Below are 20401 nucleotides of genomic sequence, written 5' to 3' on the forward strand. Positions count from 1 at the left end.
ATATATTTAATTGCATAAATATTACTTCATGAAAACCTGTCAAATCTGTGTATTTTCACTAATCTACCTACAACACATTTGGAAGGCAAATCAAAAAACGTTAAAGCCATTTTTCTCAGTTTCGCTGTTCGCGTAGTTACTGCGGTCTGGCTTAGTAGGGCAGTGCTGGTGACCGTCACAACAGGGACTGACGGGTGTGTGTGTGTGTGTGTGTGTGTGTGTGTGTGTGTGTGTGTGTGTGTGTGTGTGTGCGTGTGTGTGTGTGTGTGCAGCCTCTCTCAGTGTGTCCTTCAGCAGGGCGAGGTGCTGGAGCGTCTTCCCTCCGTCTCATTGGACGAGCTCGTCTCCTACAGCCGCAGCCTCAGCTCCTTCTACCGGCTCGACCACGACTACACACTGGTAACCATGGAAACCACATCCACTGATCCATCAATTGAATTGAATTGAATTGAATTGAATTCCTTTATTGTCATTCATACCAAGGTATAAACGGAATTCAAATGCAAACCTCCATGTGGTTAAAAACATCAATGAAGATAAAAAAGACACACAATCAACAACAATAACAGGGTTCTTACGGATCCTTAAAAAGTCTTAAAAGGCATTGAATTCATTCATCTAAAAACAAGGCCTTAATTGGCATTAAAATGTCTTAAATCTATTTTTCAAAAGTCTTAAAAATGTTAACACATGGTAAGTGGTATTTTATGGTTGTAATTAGTCTCAAATCTCAAAATAATTGGTAACATTCTGACATAGAGAAGTTAGTGGCGGCCGCCTCCAGCTCCAGAGTCAGTGTTTTTTTTTTTTCAGACTTTTTCTGCATTTATTTTGGAAGGACAGCTGGAAAGAGACACAATCCAATGTTCATGTAGCAGTCACTTTACCTTGGAAGTGGGTAAAATTGTCCCTAACCCTAAACCTATGTAATAGATGTGGTGTTTTTTTTCTTTTTTCTGCATTTGTGTTTATTATGAAGTCGGTCTTAAATTTCATTTCAAGTGGCTTTAAAAAAGTCTTAAAAAGTCTTAAATTTAACTTGACTTAAGCTGTAGGAACCCTGAATAAGACAATAAAAAATAAAAAAATCACTTACCTGTCTGTACACTTCATCACCTAGCAACAGCTGTGGTATTGATCCTACCTGTCCCTCCTCAGACCCCAGAGCAGCTGGAGGAGCTGCACCTGTCTGTCGTTACCATGGAGACCAGCGTGGAGGCTGACACACAGAAACCAGGGAAACCCACAGAGAATCATCCAACCAGCCGTCAGAAGGAGGCCGTCCCCGCCCCCGCCGCCCCCGGCCCTGAGGACGCGCTGACGGAGGTGAAGCTCTGATCACATGACACCACACACACTGACACGTTTCCATGGATACAACCATCAGAATCAAACAGGAAGAGAAGCCGAGTGTGTGGAGGAGTCTCTCTGATCCAGATGTTTGGTTGATGGAGAAGCTGCTTCTCCTGGTTTAAACTTCACTAGTTCTGTTCACATCCCCATAAAACGTCTTCATCAGATTAAACACTAGAATCCACTATTTCTACGGCTCAATAATCCAACAATTTGATCCAATCCAATTTGATTAATATAGCACGATTTAAACAAACACAAAGGTTTCCAAAGTGCTGCACAGCAAGATAAAATATAATAGGTAACACAACAGAAGCACAATAAAAACAATGGACACAATAAGATAAAATAAAATACGATAAAACAGAATTAAAATCAACAAATAAAAACAAATAAATAAAATCATTAAAATAAAATAAATGAAGTCAACTGCCTACTGGGTGTTAAAAGCCAGGGAGAATAGGTGAATAGGTGAGAATAGGTGGGTCTTAAGGTCATCATGATCATTAGGTGTGTAACGGTATAATGTATTCGTCCCGTTCGGTGCACACAGTCACACGGTGAATACGTCTGAGTGAATATTAAAAAAAAAGAGAAAAAAAAGCAACTGTCATAACAGAGGAAGAAGAGAAGTGATGAGAGTGAAGTTAGAGGAGCTGCTGCTTCATTATGTCACCGTGTGGCTTCTCAATGAAACACACTATTTCACGGATGTGCGCTGTGTCACTAGAAACGCATCAAACACGTTAACACATGTTCAACCCCCCCAACCTCCCTCCACACGTCAATCACTGGTGAAGGAAAAGACAACTTGTGTGCAACAACTTCTCCCGCTGCTTTTAAGCCTCTTGACATGAACACAGACCAGAAACATCACCATAGCAACTGGCATCTAGTCTAAATCAACTGTGTAAACCAACATTGATGTTTCTTGTTTTTTTTTTAATAATAGTTTCCAGTTCAAGTGCAAGTTTTTTTCCTCTAGAACAGTGGTTCTCAAACTTTTTTCGTCATTCCCCACTTTGAACAAGTGGGGATTTTCAAGCCCCACTTGCCCCCGTCGCCCTAACAAAAATCTTGAAAAATAACTTCAAATTTATTGACCTTACTAGCACCAAGCATATCAGCCATATTTCATAATGAGTCAAAATCAAAAACATCAAATAACACAAAGTTCAAAAAGAGAAAATAAAAGTGCAGTTGTGCCATCATAACTTGAATCAAAAACTAAAAGTAAAAGTAGGCTACAGTAGTCAAATAATTACTGTAAACAGCGTTTAATTTGCAATCTGTGCAAAAAACAAAAACATAAACAAGTGAACTTTCCCTGCAATGTGCCTGTTTTGCACTGCACATCCTCTCAAAATGGTGTTGCAGGCTTGACACTGCCTCAAGTCATGCTCAATGTATGTGTTTTCATCTCTCTCGTTCTCTGTTGAGAGACTGAAAAATATATAAAACGCACACAAATATGATCGCATTTGTCAATCGCTGTATTTTATTTTGAAAAGTGCTTTATTTTGAAAATTGGCCGGATTCTCTTGTTGTTTCATGTGTGACTTCCTGCAAAGATTGACGCGATCGCTCGCGCACAAAATAAACCAGACGCTGAGTTGCTTCTTTGTCGTCAATAGCATTTACAGTAAGAGAGGCATGAAATAGAAAATTCCCTCCCATTTGTCGCGCCCCACCTGTCATGTCTCCGTTCCCCACCAGTGGGGCCCGCCCCACACTTTGAGAAGCACTGCTCTAGAATTAATGAATGGTGTTATAACACTTGTTTTCTTTTCTTTTTTTTAAAAAACTTATATAACAGAAGATGGTTTTTAGTTTTACATTCAATTAGTGTCTGTTGTACCGAACCGTGACTTGTGTAGGCTACTGTTACACCTCTAGTGATCATGTATCTAACATGCACTTTATTGACTTTATTCAGAACAGCTTCATGTTGACATGAGCAGAGTCTCTGATTCCTCTAAAACCACCACGGAGGAAGAAGTCGTAGCTACTTCCTCCTGAGCTGGAAACAAAACTACAAACACAGAAGTGGCTCAGTTTTACTCATCAGGATGTTTCTGTTAGAGATGAACATGATTAACTGTTTAACTGTTTAACTGTTAACAACAACAACTCTGACCCAGTCATACTAATAATCGCTTCATGTTTTACTGCTGCAGCTGAGCAGAAGGTCGCCATGGGAACAAGGGAACTATATTATGGTCTTCAGCTGAGGTCATGTGACCAGACTGAACGTAGATCTGTTTATTTAGCGTTTAATACAGATCGAATCAGATTCATTTAATCAGACTGAGGCGAACAGACGAGGCTCAGGACAAGGATACACCTGAACAGGAACCAGAACCAACTTACACGTTTTATTCTGATTGGTTGTCTCCATGGAAACAGTATAATGCTCATGGAGGTGTCTGATTGGTCCAGATGACTCAGTGTGTGTGTGTGTGTGTGTGTGTGTGTGTGTGTGTGTGTGTGTGTGTGTGTAGGCGGCGTCCTCTCTGCTGGAGCTCTATGACATCACCGACTCCGTCAGCTTTGAGACGTCGGGGGGCGTGGCCTACAGCGGCCCCGCCTTCAGAAGCCCCGCCCCCGACCTGCTGGAGCCAATCACACCGCTGAGCCTGTTCCCCACGGAGCTGCTCACACACACACTCACCAGGTACACACACACACACACACAGACACACACACACACACACACACAGACACACACACTCACCAGGTACTCACACACACACACACACACACTCACCAGGTACTCACACACACACACACACACACACACACACACACACACACTGCAAACTGCTTTAGCTAGATATTTAAACTGTTTGATTGCTAGATTTTCACGACAAATTATAGCTAACCGAGCCTACACAGAGTATTTTTGTAAATAAACTGGTTAGTTGAGCTTGTTAAAGTGCTAACGTAGCTTAGCTAACTTTGTTGTTGATACAAAAGGCATCAGCATGAAAGGCTGATAGCAGAGATTCCTTGCAGGCCATAATGTTACGATCATTTATCATTATCCAGTCATCTGCCTTCAAGGCTGATTGTAGAAACTAGTGCCTTGCAGGCTGATTATTAGGTTATATTGTATAATTTTCTATGTGAATAATGACAATTACACAATATGAAATCTGCATTAACCTAATAATCAGCCTGCAAGGCACTAGTTTCTACAATCAGCCTTGAAGGCAGATGACTGGATAATGATAAATGATCATAGCATTATGGCCTGCAAGGAATCTCTGCTATCAGCCTTTCATGCTGATGCCTTTTGTATCAACAACAAAGTTAGCTAAGCTACGTTAGCACTTTAACAAGCTCAACTAACCAGTTTATTTACAAAAATACTCTGAAAATCTAGCTCTTGTTTGTATTTGTGGAATCAAACAGCTTAAATATCTAGCTACAGCAGTTTGCAGAGTTGCTAAGCAGCAGTTTGCAGTGTTGCTAAGCAGCGGTTTGTTTACGTTGCCGCTCGGTTGAGGCGGCGCTGGTGCAGCCCAGAGTGCTGCCTCCCAGGCTGCAGCCTGGAAGTCCACGGCTGAAGGCAGTTTCACCCTGGAGCGTCCAGGTGCCCTGGTAACCGTGGTAACCATGGTGCGTGTGTGTGTTCAGGACTCGGACCCTGGTCCTGGATCACCTGCAGCAACATTTCCACGCCGTGCTCAGCTCTGCGGTCGCCACGGTGACGGACAGGAAGAAGGCGGTTTCTCTGGAGCAGGAAGTTCACCTGCAGCAGCTGAACACAGACTACATCCACACACACATCTGTCAGCCACGCCTGGGTAACACACACACACACACACACACACACACACACACACACACACACACACACACACACACCTTCTCTTCATCCACTAACCTGTCACACGCTCTGGTCCAATCAGAGCTCAGCGTGTCTATAACATGGTTTCATGATGATGACAGACTGTTGGTCTCAGTTGTTTTATTATCCGGCACCGGTCTGAGGCGCCGTGTGGCTCAGTGGGTTGAGTACAGTCCTCACTGCAGCCGGCCCCCGATCGAATCCCGTTTCACACGGCCCTTTGCTGCCTGACTGAACTGTCCATTACAGCAACTAAAAGCCCTGAAACGATACTTAGAGAAGAAGAAGCAGATAAAAGCTGAACCATCCCTAGAGAGGAGAGCTCCCCACCCCCCCACGTCCACAGGGAATTGAACCTGGTTGAACAGGGACGATGATGGTGATGGTGATCTTACTGTCTGTGTGTGTGTGTGTGTGTGTAGCGGAGCTGCAGCGCCACCTGCAGGCCGTGCAGCAGCACTGTGAGCAGGTGCAGCAGGTGTTGTCGTGCTGCAGGAAGCAGCTCAGCGACCTCATCGCCTCCATCAGCTGCAGGAACCAGGAGTTCAGCTCCGCTCTGTCCCTCATGGAGGAGCAGGTCCGCTCCTCGCTCAGCAGCCAGAGGTAGGAACCACTAGGGATGTCAACTCGTACTAAAATATCTACACGTGCAGGGCTCCAGACTAACTGTTTTCACTAGGAGCACAGTGAACCCCTAACTTAAAATTTTAGGAGCGCAAGCAGAAAGTTTAGGGGCGCACACCGAAATCGACTTGCAAAGGAAATTTTCACATTTCCTCTACTTTTCACTGTATTACAAATAAATACTTGCAGAAACTATAATGTTTTAAATTCACATTTTATTGTGAAACATATTGAAAATACAAAGTTAATGTTAGTGACCTAGAACAAGTAGACACACCCCACCTGGGTAAACTCATCCTAGAACCACCCCCCCCCTCTTGGGGCATGTGCCTGCAGGCCTCCTTGTCTGTTGACCCTGACTGAGTCACATGTGCACCGACTCCTTGGCATCAAACTCGTCAAGACCCCCCCCCACCTTCACGGCCCAAAAATCACAGTGGTCATTAAAAAAAAAAATCGGCAAATTTACTGGTCGTACATGCGCGAGTAGATAAAAAATTTACTCTCACTGTCTCAAATTTTAGTCGCAGTCTGGAGCCCTGTCGTGTACACTGTGCAATTGTTTCCGCGTACACGCGTCTCGTCGGTCCTCGGCCGTCTTCAATGTCTCGAGACCCCTTTCAATTTCAATCCGTTTCTGGTTATCTGTTTGTGTTTAGAGAGGCTATATTTGCATAGAATATTTTTGGCAACCAGAAAAACAATGTTTGACCCGGCGTTTATTTGGGATGGGCGTTTACGGTTTACTCGGTGGCGGCGCCATCACACTCGCTCGCAAAAAAAAAAAAAAAGTAAGTAACATTTTTTTTTACTAAAACTAAACTTTACCCCCCCCCCAGGCTGCAGGCGGTGAGCTGCAACCTGCAGCAGCAGCTGGACCAGCACATCAGACTGAACCAGAGCAGTGAGAGCAGCTTCAGACAGACGCTGCAGCTCCGCATGGACGGTCTGAGGAGCAGCACGGCCCAGCTGCTCTCCTCCTTCAGGTAACTAACACCTACTAGTTACTATAGTTACTAGTTACTAGTTACTAGTAACTATAGTAACTAGTAACTAGTTACTAGTTACTAGTTACTTTACCAGAGAAGGGCTAAGGGGCGTTGTTCCCCCTTAGAGTGGTATAATGAGCAGAGACCACCTGGAGGACTGGAGTGATATATAGCTTTTATAAAACGGTTACCAATAATGACAATATGAAAGAGGACATGTAGTTTTCTGTTCCCAGCTGTCCAGACGTTAGCTCCAAGTAGCTCTGTCACTGCTCAGTCCCCTCTACCATTGTTAACCCTCTGGAGGTCAAAGTTCACCTTCAACATGTCAATTACACTACTTTACTACATTTTTAACATCCTAAAAACATCAACTGTCTGTTGCTACGGACTGCAACAGTCCGTTGTCATGGATACATGACAACAACTTCCATTCATACCAGTCATACGTGCCTGAGGCGGAGTGATAGCCTACGCTGTGATAAGGCTTTAGAATAGTAGCCGTGGTAACTGCTCATTATACCACGGTTAACAACCAATCAGATCGCAGGATTTCACCTTTACGTTTTATAACAAATATATATATATATAACATATAACTACACTTGAACAGGAGTGTTATTGTTCAGTGCTCTGAATCAGTCGGTGGGACCAGGGACAGAAACTCCCCTGGTGGCTTCAGTGTCACATGTGAACATGTTGTTACATGTTGTTACATGTTGTGATGTTCGTCCGGTCCCATCATAGACTGTAAAAAACATGGCCGTAGCATCCGTGACGTCCCCCATTGGTTTTGGGGAGTTGTTTTTGTGACTCCAAACAGCTCCATGTTGGATTGGCCGGCTGAGAACCCGCCCACTGGCCTCGAAGCAGCTGTCTCCACGGAGCTGCTCGGACCTGTCACTCAACGTTTCCGCGCCCTAATTGGCCAGAGTTTTAACCTAATAACAGTAAAACGGTAGAGTTAAAGAAAATCCTCCCCCCTCAGAGTGTGGGGGGGTAGAAACTATCGATTGAGACCAGAAAACGTTCTGACACCAGGCTTTTAACATGTTTACTGAGGATGTAAAGTGGGTGATTTTAACATGGGGGTCTATGGAGAATGCTGCTTTCTGACACCAGCCCCCAGAGGAAGAAGAGGGGATTGCAGCTTCACGTCTCAGACCCACAACTGCCCCCTTGGGTCCCATTCCTTCCTGTAACTGCTGTGCTTGCTGCCTCAGGTTGTTCAGCGAGGGGGGGGAGCATGCCCCCCAGGAGGTGAAGCAGCTGAAGAGGAGGCTGACGGAGGAAACCAGACACATCAGTGAGACGGAGGAGACAGTCTGCTCCGAGCTGGACCGCTTCCAGTCCAACAGCCTGAGACAGGTACGGTGTCCTGGAGGGACAGACAGACAGGTACGGTGTCCTGGAGGGACCAACACAGCCTGGTGCTGTAGACAGCTGTTCCTTCTGCATCATGATGCTGAACAGAGTTAAACAGGGAGATCACTGACAGCTGTCTGGACCACACAGTCTGTTTTATCTCACCTCGTTTGAATGCACTTGAATGCACTTTGTCTCTGTCTGCACTTGGAGATTCATGACTCTGCCCACTATGTTGTTGTTCTGTGCTGTTTTTCCTAACACAGGTTGATTGCTCTGTGTGTGTGTTTCATGTGTATTTATTGGTGTTGTATGTTGTTGTATGCCATCCTGGCTGCAAATCAATTTCCCAACTGGGACAATAAAGAGAACTTTGACAGGTGTGGACAGGTGTGGACAGGTGTGGACAGGTGTGGGCAGGTGTGGGCAGGTGTGGGCAGGTGTGGGCAGGTGTGGACAGGTGTGGACAGGTGTGGACAGGTGTGGACAGGTGTGGACAGGTGTGGACAGGTGTGGACAGGTGTGGGCAGGTGTGGACAGGTGTGGACAGGTGTGGACAGGTGTGGACAGGTGTGGACAGGTGTGGGCAGGTGTGGACAGGTGTGGACAGGTGAAACCTTGTGCTCCTGTGCAGGTGAAGGAGGAGTCTCTGAGGGTGGAGGAGAAGCTCTGCTCCCTGAGGTCAGAGGTCACGTTGATGGAGAAGATACAGAGTGAGATCAGCAGCTCACAGGTTCACATCAAGGCTCAGGTACCTGTCTGTCTCTCTGTCTGTCTGTCTGTCTGTCTGTCTGTCTGTCTGTCTGTCTGTCTGTCTGTCTGTCTGTCTGTCTGTCTGTCTGTCTGTCTGTCTACCTGTCTGTCTGTCTGTCTGTCTGTCTACCTGTCTGTCTACCTACCTGTCTGTCTGTCTGTCTGTCTGTCTGTCTGTCTCTCCACCTGTCTGTCTACCTGTCTGTCTCTCCACCTGTCTGTCTCTCTACCTGTCTGTCTGTCTCTCCACCTGTCTGTCTGTCTGTCTGTCTGTCTGTCTGTCTGTCTGTCTCTCTACCTGTCTGTCTGTCTGTCTGTCTGTCTGTCTGTCTGTCTGTCTGTCTGTCTGTCTGTCTGTCTGTCTGTCTGTCTGTCTGTCTGTCTGTCTACCTGTCTGTCTACCTACCTGTCTGTCTGTCTGTCTGTCTGTCTGTCTCTCCACCTGTCTGTCTACCTGTCTGTCTCTCCACCTGTCTGTCTCTCTACCTGTCTGTCTCTCCACCTGTCTGTCTACCTGTCTGTCTCTCCACCTGTCTGTCTACCTGTCTGTCTCTCCACCTGTCTGTCTCTCTACCTGTCTGTCTGTCTCTCCACCTGTCTCTCTACCTGTCTGTCTCTCCACCTGTCTGTCTGTCTGTCTGTCTGTCTGTCTCTCCACCTGTCTGTCTCTCTACCTGTCTGTCTGTCTCTCCACCTGTCTCTCCACCTGTCTCTCTACCTGTCTGTCTCTCCACCTGTCTGTCTACCTGTCTGTCTGTCTGTCTGTCTGTCTGTCTGTCTCTCCACCTGTCTGTCTCTCTACCTGTCTGTCTGTCTCTCCACCTGTCTCTCTACCTGTCTGTCTCTCCACCTGTCTGTCTACCTGTCTGTCTGTCTATCTGTCTGTCTGTCTCTACCTGTCTGTCTGTCTGTCTGTCTGTCTGTCTGTCTGTCTGTCTGTCTGTCTGTCTGTCTCTCCACCTGTCTGTCTCTCCACCTGTCTGCCTACCTGTCTGTCTGTCTGTCTGTCTGTCTGTCTGTCTGTCTGTCTGTCTCTCCACCTGTCTGTCTCTCCACCTGTCTGTCTACCTGTCTGTCTGTCTCTCCACCTGTCTGTCTACCTGTCTGTCTGTCTCTCCACCTGTCTCTCTACCTGTCTGTCTGTCTCTCCACCTGTCTGTCTACCTGTCTGTCTGTCTGTCTGTCTGTCTGTCTGTCTGTCTGTCTGTCTGTCTGTCTGTCTGTCTCTCCACCTGTCTGTCTACCTGTCTGTCTGTCTGTCTGTCTGTCTGTCTGTCTGTCTGTCTGTCTCTCCACCTGTCTGTCTCTCCACCTGTCTGTCTACCTGTCTGTCTGTCTCTCCACCTGTCTGTCTACCTGTCTGTCTGTCTCTCCACCTGTCTGTCTACCTGTCTGTCTGTCTCTCCACCTGTCTGTCTACCTGTCTGTCTGTCTCTCCACCTGTCTCTCTACCTGTCTGTCTGTCTCTCCACCTGTCTGTCTACCTGTCTGTCTGTCTGTCTGTCTGTCTGTCTGTCTCTCCACCTGTCTGTCTCTCCACCTGTCTGTCTACCTGTCTGTCTGTCTCTCCACCTGTCTCTCTACCTGTCTGTCTGTCTCTCCACCCGTCTGTCTACCTGTCTGTCTCTCCACCTGTCTCTCTACCTGTCTGTCTGTCTCTCCACCTGTCTCTCTACCTGTCTGTCTGTCTCTCCACCTGTCTGTCTGTCTGTCTGTTTTTTTTTTTCTTTCTGTCTGTCTGTCTGTCTGTCTCTCCACCTGTCTGTCTCTCCACCTGTCTGTCTACCTGTCTGTCTGTCTCTCCACCTGTCTCTCTACCTGTCTGTCTGTCTCTCCACCCGTCTGTCTACCTGTCTGTCTCTCCACCTGTCTCTCTACCTGTCTGTCTGTCTCTCCACCTGTCTGTCTACCTGTCTGTCTGTCTGTCTGTCTGTCTGTCTGTCTCTCCACCTGTCTGTCTCTCCACCTGTCTGTCTACCTGTCTGTCTGTCTCTCCACCTGTCTCTCTACCTGTCTGTCTGTCTCTCCACCCGTCTGTCTACCTGTCTGTCTCTCCACCTGTCTCTCTACCTGTCTGTCTGTCTCTCCACCTGTCTCTCTACCTGTCTGTCTGTCTCTCCACCTGTCTGTCTGTCTGTCTGTTTTTTTTTTTCTTTCTGTCTGTCTGTCTGTCTGTCTCTCCACCTGTCTGTCTCTCCACCTGTCTGTCTACCTGTCTGTCTGTCTCTCCACCTGTCTCTCTACCTGTCTGTCTGTCTCTCCACCTGTCTGTCTACCTGTCTGTCTGTCTGTCTGTCTGTCTGTCTGTCTGTCTGTCTGTCTGTCTGTCTGTCTGTCTGTCTCTCCACCTGTCTGTCTACCTGTCTGTCTGTCTGTCTGTCTGTCTGTCTGTCTGTCTGTCTGTCTCTCCACCTGTCTGTCTCTCCACCTGTCTGTCTACCTGTCTGTCTGTCTCTCCACCTGTCTGTCTACCTGTCTGTCTGTCTCTCCACCTGTCTGTCTACCTGTCTGTCTGTCTCTCCACCTGTCTGTCTACCTGTCTGTCTGTCTCTCCACCTGTCTCTCTACCTGTCTGTCTGTCTCTCCACCTGTCTGTCTACCTGTCTGTCTGTCTGTCTGTCTGTCTGTCTGTCTCTCCACCTGTCTGTCTCTCCACCTGTCTGTCTACCTGTCTGTCTGTCTCTCCACCTGTCTCTCTACCTGTCTGTCTGTCTCTCCACCCGTCTGTCTACCTGTCTGTCTCTCCACCTGTCTCTCTACCTGTCTGTCTGTCTCTCCACCTGTCTCTCTACCTGTCTGTCTGTCTCTCCACCTGTCTGTCTGTCTGTCTGTTTTTTTTTTTCTTTCTGTCTGTCTGTCTGTCTGTCTCTCCACCTGTCTGTCTCTCCACCTGTCTGTCTACCTGTCTGTCTGTCTCTCCACCTGTCTCTCTACCTGTCTGTCTGTCTCTCCACCCGTCTGTCTACCTGTCTGTCTCTCCACCTGTCTCTCTACCTGTCTGTCTGTCTCTCCACCTGTCTGTCTGTCTGTCTGTTTTTTTTTTTCTTTCTGTCTGTCTACCTGTCTGTCTCTCTACCTGTCTACCTGTCTGTCTGTCTGTCTGTCTCTCCTCAGGCAGCCTTCAGTAACCAGCAACAGACAGCGATCAACAGCAAGTTGGAGCAAGTTAGAAAGATGATGGAGAACACACAGGTACACACACACACACACACACAGGTACACACACACACACACACACACACACACACACACACACACACAGACACAGACACACACACACACACACACACACACACACACACACACAGGTACACACACACACACACACACACACACACACAGGTACACACACACACACACACACACACACACACACACACACACACAGGTACACACACACACACACACACACACACACACACACACACACACAGTAGAACTAACAGTGTGTAGTTGCAGGTGTGTGCAGACCAGGTGTTGTGTGTCCTGTCCTCCGTCAGTCAGGACCTGGAGCGACGTCGTCACTACCTGGACTTTCAGCTGGTGAGTTCCTCCTGGTTCCTCCTGGTTCCTCCTGGTTCCTCCTGGTTCCTCCTGGTTCCTCCTGGTTCCTCCTGGTTCCTCCTGGTTCCTCCTGGTTCCTCTTGGTTCCTCCTGGTTCCTCCTGGTTCCTCCTGGTTCCTCCTGGTTCCTCCTGGTTCCTCCTGGTTCCTCCTGGTTCCTCCTGGTTCCTCCTGGTTCCTCCTGGTTCCTCCTGGGGCCGTGTTCACGAAGCCGTTTATCTCACCGCTAGCAGTGCTGCTAACTCGCACTAAAGGTTATTACGTAGCAGTAACCCCTTTCTTAAAAGCTATTCACAGAGATATTTCTGGCTCCCAGCAGCGTGACTGCATCGCAGCGGTCGCAGTCACCTCGGTCCGACCGCTGTGACGCCTAGAGGCTATTGGACAGTCCGTCACCGTCACTACTCCCGTTTTATAGCAAAAATGTTGTATTGTAGCTGTAACAAAAAAAACAAAAAACAAAAAAACACAGACAAAACGGCACTTTTTGCCCCCCCCCCCCCCCTCTGCAGCAATTCGCAGTCCTCCATTGTCTCCAAAACATTTGCCTGGCTGCAGCCATTTCCCATTCTTTGTGTAACGAGGACTTCTAAGCTCTCCCAGACTTAGGAGCTACTTTTAGGCCTAAAATACTTTGTGAATTACTCTTATTTTAAAAAACTAGGAGTCCTAAATTTAAGACTGACACGCCCACTTTTTTTAGGAGTTGCTCCTAAATTGGGCCCTTAGGAGCTACTTTTAACCCTAAAGGGGCGTTCACACCGGACGCGATAGACGCGAATGGAGCAGCAACTCTACATTGAAAACCAATGTAAATGGCGCGATGACACGCGATGCAGGCGGAGGCGGCGAATGAAGCGGAGCGTCTGGAGCGGCGCGAATAAAGTTGAAAATATTGAACTTTTCAGGCGGCATCGCGCCCTGACATCCAATCAGCAACGAGTTCAAGCCGACGACGTCACTTCTCTGTACGGTTGTTTACACTCAGACCAACATGAAGGAGAAGCTGATTGTATATGAGCTGTGTGTGGCACCGCTGCCACACACACAGTGAACCCAGACACGACGGCGGGTGGTTTTCTAGTGTTTCTGAGACTTGTACAGCGGTAGTACAGTGCAGCAACGGTGGTGATATCAGCCACGATCGACGTGGAAAGAGAGCAGGTTGAGACCGGTTTTCAAATGAACGGGCGGAGCGTCTAGAGCGAATGACGCGAATGATCCAAAATGACCAAGCGACGCGATTGTATTCGTGTCTATCGCGTCCGGTGTGAACGCCGCTTAAGACTCTTTGTGAATACGGCCCCAGGTCTACTGAGACCTGGTCCCACCCACACCTGTTGTCCCCGGTTACCAGTTCTCCACCTGTCTGGTCTACCAGTCTAACCTGTCTAACCTGTCTAACCCCCCCCCCCCAGGAGGACGAGGTCACCAGGTCGCTCCAGTCTGATCCTCCTGCCGGTCTCCTGGAGCGCAGCCGGACCGGAGTGGAGCTGCTGGACGACGCCGTGGTCGCCGTCATCAAGTCCCTCAACAGGTACACAGGTGGTGGTGATGAAGATGAAGATGATGATGATGATGATGATGGTGATGATGATGATGATGATGATGAAGAAGATGAAGAAGATGATGATGATGTTCTTCCTCCTCCAGGTTCTCTTTGGTCCAGCAGACTCCAGCAGAGACCAGAAGACCAGCTGGTAAACACCTCCACCCATCACAGACCAGAATGTTATTATTGATGATCAAATCAAATCAAATCAAATCAAATCAAATCAAATCAATTCATTTATAAAGCACGTTTAAAAACAACCAAAGTTGACCAAAGTGCTGTACAGTTCAGTGCACACTAAATTATAGACAAAGTGCTGTACAAAACAGCCAGAATGAAGAATGACACACGCTTGAGACCAACCTCCGGCTGGTGGCCTCCTAAGTGGAGGAAGTGTAGCTCCAGTTTTTACTCTTTAATCAAATGTCCTTGATCTTAGGATCTTTTAAGTTCCTTATTTATTTTGTACCAAGCCAAGCTTCTGTCCTTTTTACTTTACACCTCTCTTTTAGAACTGATAATGCCGACTGCTGTGGTTCTGATGCTGCAATGCTGCTTTGTCTGTACGTCTGTTGTCTGTATGTCTGTCACTGCTTGTTGCTTATTGCTGCTTATATGAATGAATGAATGAATGAATGAATGAATGAATTTATTTATTTCGGTATATCAAGCTTATATAACCGAAAGGGTGTAGGTTGAAGCCAAAGCTTATATACCCCCTACCCCTTTTACCGTAAAAAAATAAAATAAAATAAAATATATATATGCATTAATACAATAGGATCAGATCACAGACATTTGAAATTAATCAGTACACTTACATTTCTGATCACAACAAAATAAAGAATTGTACACAGCGCATAACCCAAAATAGTACAAAATCATTGAACTTAACATGTCTTATTGAATTGATGATGAAGATGAAGATGATGATGATGATGATGATGATGATGATGATGATGTTGATGTCATCTGCAGGTCAGAGTCCAGCGGTCCGTCCTCCACTCAGATCAGCTGAGTCGGTCCGAGCCGTGAAGGGGGGCGGCCGCTCCATCAGGACCGACAAGAGGTTCCAGGTGTTTGGACCCAAACCAAAACCAGAGCAGAGCACACGGTGAGTCCAGTCTGGGGGTCTGATTAGATTACATTAGATTAGATTAGAAAACTTTATTGATCCCCAAGGGGAAACTGCTATGCCACCTAATAAAAACACATACATCCACTTAACAATACAAACATTTCCATACCATTGCACAAAACTTATCAACATGATTGGATACTTCATAGGACAGAGTAGCTGCTCAGAGCAAGTGATTTAAATTGATATTAATATAGGCAAGGATAAAAAAAACAAAACAGCAACAGACAACCGCTATTTGTGGTTAAAATATCTGACTGCTGCAGGAACAAAGGAGCGTCTGAGTCGTTCAGTAGAACACCGAGGCATCACTAACCGCTCACTGAAGGAGCTTAAGATCCTTAAATATATTGTGGAGTGGGTGGTTTTCGTAGAGAAGGACTGTTTTCAACTTGGTCCTTGTTCTCTTCTCCACTATCACCTCAAGCTTGTCTGGGTTAAAACCAATCACTGAGCCCTCTTTATCATCTTATTAATCCTGTTCTTGTCGTCAATAGATATACTGCCTCCCCAGCACAGAACAACATAAAACTAGAAAATTTCCTCTCGGGAAATTTTGAATGGGCCACGGGAGCTACTGCGGGTTGTGCCATCTCTGTCAACATGGGAATCAAACCCACGATCTTAAGGTCAAGACAGAGCTGATCAGACAGACACATGATCATCTTTCTATAAGCACTGATATGGAGGAGCTGTAACCACATTAGGTTAACTGTGTGTGTGTGTGTGTGTGTGTGTGTGTGTGTGTGTGTGTGTGTGTAGGTGTGTGTGTGTGTGTGTAGGTGTGTGTGTAGGTGTGTGTGTGTGTGTGACTGTAATCACATGAAGCTGGTTCTAGAGTCTGTGTGTGTGTGTGTGTGTGTGTGACTGACTTGACACATAGTTAGTTAGTAGCTGCATCCTGTGTCAGTCTGATTTAGCTGTGTCTGTGTTTATAAACATTTAAACGAGCGCCAGGTGGATTGTTTATGAAGTTAACGAGCTCTGGCCTGAGGATCAAAGAGGTTACCACGGCGATAGGGGCCCCCGCAGGCTGAGACAGACAGAAACGTGGAGAAAAAGAGCCATTTTCTGCCTCTAAACCGGCCTCACAATTAGGCTTAGCATGACAAAACGGTAACTCCTATCAGAACAAAACACAGATCAACGTTGCTCTAAGGACTTAATGAAAATTTCGGTACGATTTGGTGTTTCTACAGTAAATATTTTGGCGACGCTGGCAGTTTTAAAACATCAGGCCGTTCTGCTTCTCTCAGAAAATATTTGTATTGGACTCAATGAGGAGCAGAGACAGACGTGGCCGCACTCAGAGGCTGATTCTGTAAGTTCTGTAAGTCTCTCTGATATTTTGAGCACATGACATGAGAGATAACAAGTTTGTCTTACAAATTCTGAAAAAATTATGTGTGTAGAGTGTAAATTGTGGCCGTGCTGACAGTTTATCCAGAAAAAATACAGAATGTTTCTTCACTCTCTCCCACTCTAACCGATGATGTCACGCACTCTGACACGAACATTCTGTCCAATACACACCCATTATAAACTCATAATTTCTCCAAAAATGATCATGGTCATTGATCAGGGATTGATCAAAAACTATATGACCTATCAAAACGTGGAGTAATACGACAATACACAAGACTTGTGTCTACTGTTTAAAGTTTAAATGGAGTCTCTAGGTGAAAGTATGCCTGAGCAGTAGACGTTTGTTAAACTCCAATGATTGGTCTTTTTCGCTCTTTTTTTCCCGCCCGTCCCATTGACTTACATGCAAAAATTTTGCGCAGTAAATCGCGACTTACGTCGCGAATAATTCGTACACTGTTGAGAAAAGTAATAGCACACCGATCCCGATCAGGACGCACATTTTGATATATAATTTGTAGCGAACCGAAAGTTGGCCGGAAGTGGAAAAATAACTAGAAAAAGCATTTCCAAGAATGGAAATGGTGTGACTGCTGACAGCAACTGAACGCTGTTGCAGAATTAGCAAATAGTGCAAGCTGTGATCACCATACAAATGTTTGACCAAGGTCAGAATCGAACCCACATCCTCATGGTCATTAGACTTCCACTCTGCCTCTAGGCCACAGTGCACACACAGTTGCAGAGACTGTTGTCTGTTAATGATCTGCACACTGTCAACATCAAGAAAGCTTGAGAGTCAAGCTTGAATGACTTAGAATGAAAATGTCTGTGAATTTCAGGCTGAGCACTAACCATATGGCCACAGAGAACCTGAGTTACAATGAGCTTTATACTATGAGGAATCAAAGACTGTCCAATGACAGCTGAATAATTGGAATCAAAAGTCAAGCAATGAAGTGAAAAGACTGAGGCAGGAATCGAACCCATGACCATATGATCACTAAACCTTTACTCTGCCACTCGGCTACAGAGAGCACACTGCTTTCAAAACTGTTGTCATTCATTGTAATGTGATGATGTGCTGCAAACTGGTATGAGTAATCAAGGAGATAACAAACACCTGTAACCAATTGAAGGCGGGGGAGGAGAGCAGAATTCAACATAACATAACAAGAGTTCTTCCCTTGGATTCGAACCAGTGACCTGAGGGTTGGCAGGCATCTACCCTAACCCCTACACTACAGTGGAGTTGTCAAGAAGAGAGGTTGAGACTTTGATGAATGTGAGATTTTTTGTGAAAAAGTTAAATATTTGAAAAAGTATAAATAGTTAAAAAGAGAAAAGTAATGCCGATAAAGTTCAAAAAAAGCTGCACGTTTTGATATATGAATTGTTGAAATAGCACAAAGTATGAAGGACTAGAAGAAGACCGTAAAAAGGCGGAAGAAAATGGCCAAACAGAAGAACAATAGTGTGACTGCTTCAGCAGTCACACTAACTAGAAAAAGCATTTCCAAGAATGGAAATGGTGTGACTGCTGAAAGCAGCTGAACGCTGTTGCAGAATTAGCAAATAGTGCAAGCAGTGACCACCATACAAATGTTTGACCAAGGTTGGAATCCAACCCACAATCTCATGGTCATTAGACTTCCACTCTGCCTCTAGGCCACAGTGCACACACAGTTGCAGAGACTGTTGTCTGTTAATGATCTGCACTGTCAACATCAAGAAAGCTTGAGAGTCAAGCTTGAATGACTTAGAATGAAAATTTCTGTGAATTTCAGGCTGAGAGCAGCAGTTTCAACATGAAGCAAGTTATCAGAAGTCAACAGAGGACGACTGGGAAAATAATTCACTATAATTGTTGTTGAGGCAAGATTTGAACCAGCAACCTTCAGGTCTTCAGACCAGCAAGCTAACCACTAGGCTACAGACAGAGACAGTATATGACGGGCAAAGAAAACCTTTTATAAGAGGATCACTGGCTTCTGCTTAAAAAAAAAAGTAAGGAAAGTGCAGAAATTAACCACAACAAGTAAGTAGAGGACACTTTTGTAAAAATAGTGCAAGCAGTGATGACCATACAAATGGTTGACCAAGGTAGGAATTGAACACACAATCTCATGGTCAGAAGACTTTGACTTTGCCCCCCGGTTGCTGACAGCTGGACATTGTATAATTACAGATTCAGCGCATTTAGTGTAAAACTCTACACTGGGATTCGATCACAGACTGGAGCGTAGTCCTTGCTCACAGTGATAGCTGCTCTACCAGGTGAGCTATACCTATTATGCCTTGACAGGTACACTGAGCTGCCAAGCCTTTCACCTCTGAGCCAGATGAAGAACGGGGCGGCAGCTTGTAGCACTAGTGCCCTCCCCTGGAGCTGTGACACGTCAGCTCCAGTCTCCCTGAAACTGCCAGTTTGAGTCTGCCATTGGTTCACAGCAGTTTGAAGGCAGAAAAACTCAGAAATGCAATTTTGCACTTCCTTTTCTGCTGATATGTGCTCTAACACAAGAAAAATGCCACAGGAACATGTGAAAAGCTCAAAAAACACGATTTTCACGGGAGTGGGTCTTTATAAAAGCATCATAAATGAGCCATTAGAAGTTTGTCTACAAATCAGAATTTGAATGAAGTCTCTAGCAGAAAGTACAACATGAATGAGGCAGGAATCGAACCCATGACCTCATGATCAGTAAACCTTTACTCTGCCACTTCGCCACAGAGAGCACAGACTAAAGCATGTTGCCATTGTAATTTGATGATGTGCTGCAAATGGTGGCACTAGCAATTAATGTGTCTCTTAACGACCACCTGTAACCAATTGAGGGTGGGGGAGGGGAGCAGAATTCAACATAACATAACAAGATTGCTCAGCCTGGATTCGAACTAGTGACCTTGGGGTTGGCAAGCGGACACCTTACCAACTGGACTACAGACAGAGTTGTGAATAAGAGAGGTTGAGACTTTGATGAATGTGAGATTTTTCAATGATGCTTAAAATAAAGAGAAATTAGTATAAATTAGCCACACCAAGTAAGAAGAGGACTTTTTTGTGACCTGTGACTATTTTTTGGTGAATTAAAATGATTTAAAAAGCACTTAACAGCAAGTTACAAAGTTGAGCTCCTTCTCCTGCTGCTGTGAAAAAAATGCATTGAGCTGTATGAGAGCAGAGAGCTCCCTGGCTGCATTTAAAAAATATTTTAAATTATTATCTAAGTCTCTTTGCATTTTTGACCAGAATTTTAGCCAGAAGACAAGTGTGGCTACAAAACTGGAGAAAATAATTTGTCTAGAGTTTAATTTGTGGCCATGCTGACAGTTTAGCCAGAAAAACTCTGAATGTTTTTTTGCCTCTCCCCACTCTAGCACCACTCTAGCTCTGCTCGTTAGACGCAACACACACACATTATAAAGCTGAAAAAAATCAGAAAAAGTTAAATATTTTAAAAAGTATAAAGAGTTAAAAAGAGAAAAGTAATGCCGATAAAGTTCAAAAAAAGCTGCACGTTTTGATATATGAATTGTTGAAATAGCACAAAGTATGAAGGACTAGAAGAAGACCGTAAAAAGGCGGAAGAAAATGGCCAAACAGAAGAACAATAGTGTGACTGCTTCAGCAGTCACACTAACTAGAAAAAGCATTTCCAAGAATGGAAATGGTGTGACTGCTGATAGCAACTGAACGCTGTTGCAGAATTAGCAAATAGTGCAAGCAGTGATCACCATACAAATGTTTGACCAAGGTCGGAATTGAACCCACAACCTCATGGTCATTAGACTTCCACTCTGCCTCTAGGCCACGGTGCACACACAGTTGCAGAGACTGTTGTC

At 45.5% G+C, this 20401-nt stretch overlaps 1 protein-coding gene across 1 annotated transcript in view; it reads left to right on the top strand.

The window, feature by feature from the left end:
- ccdc180 (coiled-coil domain containing 180) overlaps positions 1-20401 on the top strand; it is a gene marked incomplete at its 5' end in the record, with an annotated part of 48888 nt that overhangs the window by 17338 nt on the left and 11149 nt on the right. Inside the window, 13 exons of the mRNA XM_085787963.1 lie at positions 273-399; positions 1159-1326; positions 3855-4027; positions 4993-5162; positions 5629-5809; positions 6670-6816; positions 8043-8187; positions 8819-8935; positions 12052-12129; positions 12397-12852; positions 13919-14037; positions 14154-14200; positions 15031-15166. Of these exons, the coding sequence (XP_085644089.1) occupies positions 273-399; positions 1159-1326; positions 3855-4027; positions 4993-5162; positions 5629-5809; positions 6670-6816; positions 8043-8187; positions 8819-8935; positions 12052-12129; positions 12397-12852; positions 13919-14037; positions 14154-14200; positions 15031-15166 (2064 nt within the window). The remainder of the gene's footprint in view (positions 1-272; positions 400-1158; positions 1327-3854; positions 4028-4992; positions 5163-5628; positions 5810-6669; positions 6817-8042; positions 8188-8818; positions 8936-12051; positions 12130-12396; positions 12853-13918; positions 14038-14153; positions 14201-15030; positions 15167-20401) is intronic.

The sequence above is a fragment of the Trachurus japonicus genome, chromosome 9 (assembly GCF_045865225.1).
Source record: "Trachurus japonicus isolate A0001 chromosome 9, Traja_1.0".
NCBI lineage: Eukaryota > Metazoa > Chordata > Actinopteri > Carangiformes > Carangidae > Trachurus > Trachurus japonicus.